The sequence below is a fragment of the Salvelinus sp. IW2-2015 genome, unplaced genomic scaffold, assembly GCF_002910315.2.
Source record: "Salvelinus sp. IW2-2015 unplaced genomic scaffold, ASM291031v2 Un_scaffold1830, whole genome shotgun sequence".
NCBI lineage: Eukaryota > Metazoa > Chordata > Actinopteri > Salmoniformes > Salmonidae > Salvelinus > Salvelinus sp. IW2-2015.
Genome location: NW_019943201.1, coordinates 127,803 through 133,059, shown reverse-complemented (window position 1 = coordinate 133,059; position 5,257 = coordinate 127,803). Strand labels below are relative to the sequence as shown.

General features: G+C 41.8%; 1 protein-coding gene across 1 annotated transcript in view; it reads right to left on the bottom strand.

The window, feature by feature from the left end:
* Nucleotides 1-253: 253 nt before the first annotated feature.
* LOC112072132 (NHS-like protein 1) overlaps nucleotides 254-5,257 on the bottom strand; it is a 49,541-nt gene continuing 44,537 nt past the window's right edge. The window contains 1 exon segment of the mRNA XM_070439667.1: nucleotides 254-2,700. Within this exon segment, the coding sequence (XP_070295768.1) occupies nucleotides 1,695-2,700 (1,006 nt within the window). The 3' untranslated portion in view covers nucleotides 254-1,694.

The window sequence follows — 5,257 nt, the reverse complement described above, 5'->3', positions numbered from 1 at the left end:
TCCAGAGCGACTTACAGGAGAAATTAGGGCTAAGTGCCTTGCTCAAGGGCACATCGAACGATTTTTAACCTTGACGGCTCGGGGATTCGAACCAGCAACCTTTACACACACACACACACTCTTAACCCGCAAGGCGACCGTGTGTGTGTGTGCGTGCGTGCGTGCGTGCGTGCGTGCGTGCGTGTGTGCGTGCGAGCGTGCGTGCGTGCGTGCGTGTGTGTGTGTGTGTAAATCAGAAAGCAGTAGTCAGATCTCTGTCATAATATACTTTATTCAACTCATCATTCATCCTTCTCCTCAGACTGTACATCCCTCTCTCTCCTCTCTCCTACTCTTTATCACCTCACACTCTACCCCCTCTCTCTCCTCTCTCCATCTTTTACTTGTTCTTCTATCTATCCTTCCCCCATAACCACTCCACCTCTAATCTCTGGCTATCGTTCACCTGACTTTATCCCTATAGATATATCACATCTGCCCTCTAAACACAATCTTTATCTCTAACCTCTAAGCCCCTAAACCCATATCTAGCACCAGGGCTAATCCAGATAACCTATATACAATGGGACTCCCATTGTCTTCACAGTTCTCAAATMAATACACTAGAAAACTCGTAGAACACAAAATCAAACTGTTATAAAAATGTACAAAGTCCAGGTATTAAAGGTACAAGTAAAAATAAATGAGACAGAAGATACTTTATAGTGAGATGAGGGAAGTAAAACACGTACTACATTTAATTTAAAAAAAACACTCAATCAAATTATGTCTAATGTCAGAAAACTAAATAAGATGATTTAATTCATGAAATATTTATATATTTCTTTAATTTCATTATTTTACTTTTAGATTTGTTTGTTTTGTTGTAAATTGTTAGATATTACTCCACTGTCGGAGCTACAGTAGGAACACGAGCATTTCGCTACACACTCAATAACATCTGKTAAATATGTGTARGTGACCAATAACATTTGATCTGATTTGTTTTAAAGAGGATTTAAGTATCAAATAATATAACTATAGGATAACTTAAGCAGATTGCATTCCTTCCAATCACAATCATGATTCCAAACAATAAGCCAATCACAATCAAAAGAGACATTCTCAGACATGCCCACTGCAGCAGTTGCTTCACTGGGAGTGACAGTTTGTCTTTGGTAACTGGAACCTCAAAATACATTTTTTTTTTATATATATATTTTAATAATATAATACAATGTTGCTTTCTTAATCTCAAAAATGGCTACTGCTGCATACTAAAACTAGATACAACACTGAAACAACAGAGAAAAAAAACAACATTCATGTTATCCAATAATCTATTAACAGAGACAATCATCTTGTYCCAGTGGAGGCTGGTGGAAGGAGATATAGGAGGACGGACTCATTGTAATGGCTGGAATGAAATAAATGGAATGGTATCAAAGACATGAACCACATGGAAAACACATGTTTGACTCCGCTCCACTAATTCCATTCCAGCTGTTACAATGAGCCCATCCTCCTATTGCTGCGCTCACCAGCCTCCACTGTCCTGTACAATAGCCAGTCTGATGGATGGTAGTTTTTTTTTGAGACAGTGTTCGACTTCCAACATTTTCCCCAGGTGCAGGATACATAAAGTCTCCTAGGTCCTGGACTGAAGCCTCTGTCCTGGGTATATGAGTAGGACAGCGACTCACCAGTCTGGTGCTCTAGCCCACCCACAAGACGGTGTGTGTCTCCATAGACCTGCTCTGCTGCCAATCAAGGCTGCCGTTGGTGGCCTCAGCACGTCCGTCAGTGAGCTTGACCAATCCAAAAGTCTTGCAGGAATCGCGGCCCAGTCCGATGGTCACGGCCAACCCGTCGCCCTCCATTGATTCGCCCTCCCCTTCCCGCTCCGAGATGGCAGTCATGGGGCTGCTGTGTAGTCGGCTGCGGGCAGCGAAACGCCGGCTGGCTGAGCAAGGGGGAGTGGGGGAGCGGGGGGGTCGCCACCCCCAAAGAGAGGGGGAAGAGGGGTATGTGGGGGAGGACAGGGAGGAGAGAGGGAGCGTGCCCTCAGTGAGTGCCCACTCTGCCGTCCTCATGTGTCTGTGTGTGTACTGGGGCTGGGGTAGGTGTAGCGTCATTAGCTGGTGTGTTTGTGCAAAGGGCTGAGGGGTGTGAGTGTGTGACTCCACTCCAAGCTGCAAGTGTATGTCTGACAGGGGGTGACTCTGTGAGCTCTGGCTTGGTGAGCTCCGTGAGCTCTGACTCTGTGAGCTCTGTGAGCGCTGGCTCTGTGAGCGCTGGCTTTGTGAGCTCTGGCTCTGTGAGCTCTGTGAGCGCTGGCTCTGTGAGCGCTGGCTGTGTGAGCTATGTGAGCGCTGGCTCTGTGAGCTCTGGCTCTGTGAGCTCTGGCTATGTGTTGTCGCCATCATGTGTTTGGGGGCAGTACTGCGGAGTCTCTCGGCTGCAGACATGCGCGTTGCAGGGTCGCAGCGACTTCCCTTCCTCAYGAGCAGAGCCTTGAAGCTGTCACTGCTGCTGCTGACCCCTAACCTATGACCTATCACCTTACTGGATCCTAACACCTCAAGAGGTTGCAGATGGGCGGGGCTAGGGCCTGGAGGGGTCACTGGAGGAGAGGAGGAGAAAGAAGAGGAGGAGGAGAGGGGAAAGACACGGCATCGGTCTTCCTCAGAGTTCCTGCGCCCAAGAACTTTCCTCTTAGACCTGAAAGAGTGGGAGAGAGAGAGAGAGGGAGGATGGGAGAGAAGTTAACATTAAATTGACTGATATAGTCCCACTCGAACGATCGTGAAGCACCCAGCAACAGATGAACTCCAAACCAGTGACCACAAGACCAGTGAACAGAAACAAACAGTGAACACAAACCATGAGCACCAAACAGTGAACACCAAACCAGTGAACTCTCAAACCAGTGAACCATCATAACCCGTACACCAAACAGTGAACCACAAACACAGTGAACCACAAACAGTGAACCACCAAGCAGTGAATCACACAAACAGTGAACCAAACCAGTGAACATCAACCAGTGAACCAATCACAGTGAGCCACCAAGCAGTGAACACAAACCAGTGAACCACAAACCAAGTGACCAACCAAAACCAGTGAACCATCACCAGTGAACCACCAAACCAGTGAAACAACACAACAGTGACAATCAACAAGTAAAGCACAAACCACCAGTGAACCATCAAACCAGGTGAACCATCAAACCCATGATAATGACAGGATGCATTTGACACGTCAGCATGTAGTACACACTAGAACTATATACTATTATAAACTAGAACGTTCTATAATATTAATACACTAGAACGTTATATACCTATTAGTTAACTAGAACGTTCTATACTATTAGTACCTAGACGTTCTATTAGCTAATTAATAAGATCAGTTATAACTTTAAAGTACAAATCTAGAAACGTTCTATACCATTAGTACACTAGAACGTTCTATACTAATAGTACTAAGAAGTCTATACCTATTAGTACACTAGGACCGATCTAGTACCTATTAGAACAAAATCTACGTAACGCACTTCTATACCTAATACACTAGACTTTAGTACTAGAAGGGTTGACACTAAACTCTATTATATCATAACTAGAACGTTCTATACTTTAATACACTAAAGCTTCTTACCTATATAGTACACGAAGTTCTATACCTATTAAATAGAACTCTATACTATAAACGAAGTTTACTTTAATACGGATACACTAACGTTCTAACTATTAGAGTGCAGACGTTCTATATATTAATCTAGACGCTATCAATGTAGTAAACTAATTCTATACCTATTGTATAAAAGTACAACTAGAAGTTCTATATACTATTAATAACTAGAACGTTCTATATTATAACTACAGTACGTACTTATACACTGAAAACGTATCTATCCTATTAATAGACCTAGAGACGTTCTATACTATTATACACTAGAACGTTCTATACCTATTAGTACACTAGAACGTGTCTATACTATTAGTACGAACTAGAAGTTATAGACTAGAACGTTCTATCTAACTAGAACGTTCTACCTAATAACGAAATACTATACTAGTTAGACTAGAACGTTCTAATACTAATTTATAACTAGAACTTCTATCCTACATAATACAACTAGAACGTTCTAGTACCTGATAATAGACTAGAAGTTCTATAACCTGATTGTACAAACTAGAGTTCTATACTTAATATATACTAAAGCTTCTAATACGCTATTAGTACACTAGAACGTTCTTACTATTATACACTAGAACGTTTATAACCTAATTGTACACTAGAACGTACTATAACTAGTTGAGTACACTAGAAGTTCTATACCTATTATACACTGAACGTTCTATACCTATATAATACTAGAACGTTCTATACCTAGTATTAAAAACACTAGAAGTTCTATACCTAATAATAGGACTGATAGTTCTATATCTTATAATACACTAGAGGGTTTTAATACTTTAGTACAGCTAGACGGTTTATACTAATATGGTTGTCTCCATGATGATTTTGGCTATTGTGACTATCCACTGTGGACATTGCAAGCGAGTTGCCTGCCCGAAGCACTGACGAAGTGAAACCACCGAAAGCACTGAACCAGATGACACGAGCACTGAACCCATGAACCACGAAGCTGAACCAGTGAAAAACGAGCCTGAACCAGTGAACCACCGACAGCCTGAACAGTGAACACCGATAGCACTGAACAGTGGAATCAGCTAAACTCAACGACACAAACCTATACCTATGTAGGATGTGCAGGATAATGGTTTACAGGAGGGACAAATTTTATAACTCATGTTTCACTACAGAGGGACTAGTTATATCAATCATGTTTCACTACAGAGGGACTAGTTGTATAAAACATCATGTTTCACTACAGAGGGCTAGTATATATCATCATGTTTCACACAGAGGACTGTTTAACATCATGTTTACTAGAGGGACATAGTTATAACATCATGTTTCACTACAGAGGGACTAGTTATAACAATCTGTTTCACTACAGAGGGACTAGTTATATTCATGTTCCAGAGGGATGATTATAACATCATGTTTCACTCAGAGACGAGATAAGACATCATGTTCCACAGAGGGCTAGTTATACATCATGTTTCACCTAAGAGGGACTAGTTATTAACATCATGTTTCACCACAGAGGGACTATTATAAACATTTGTTTCACTACAGAGGGACTAGTTATAAATCATTTACCATTCAGAGGAGCACTGTTGTATACATCATGTTTTCACCACAA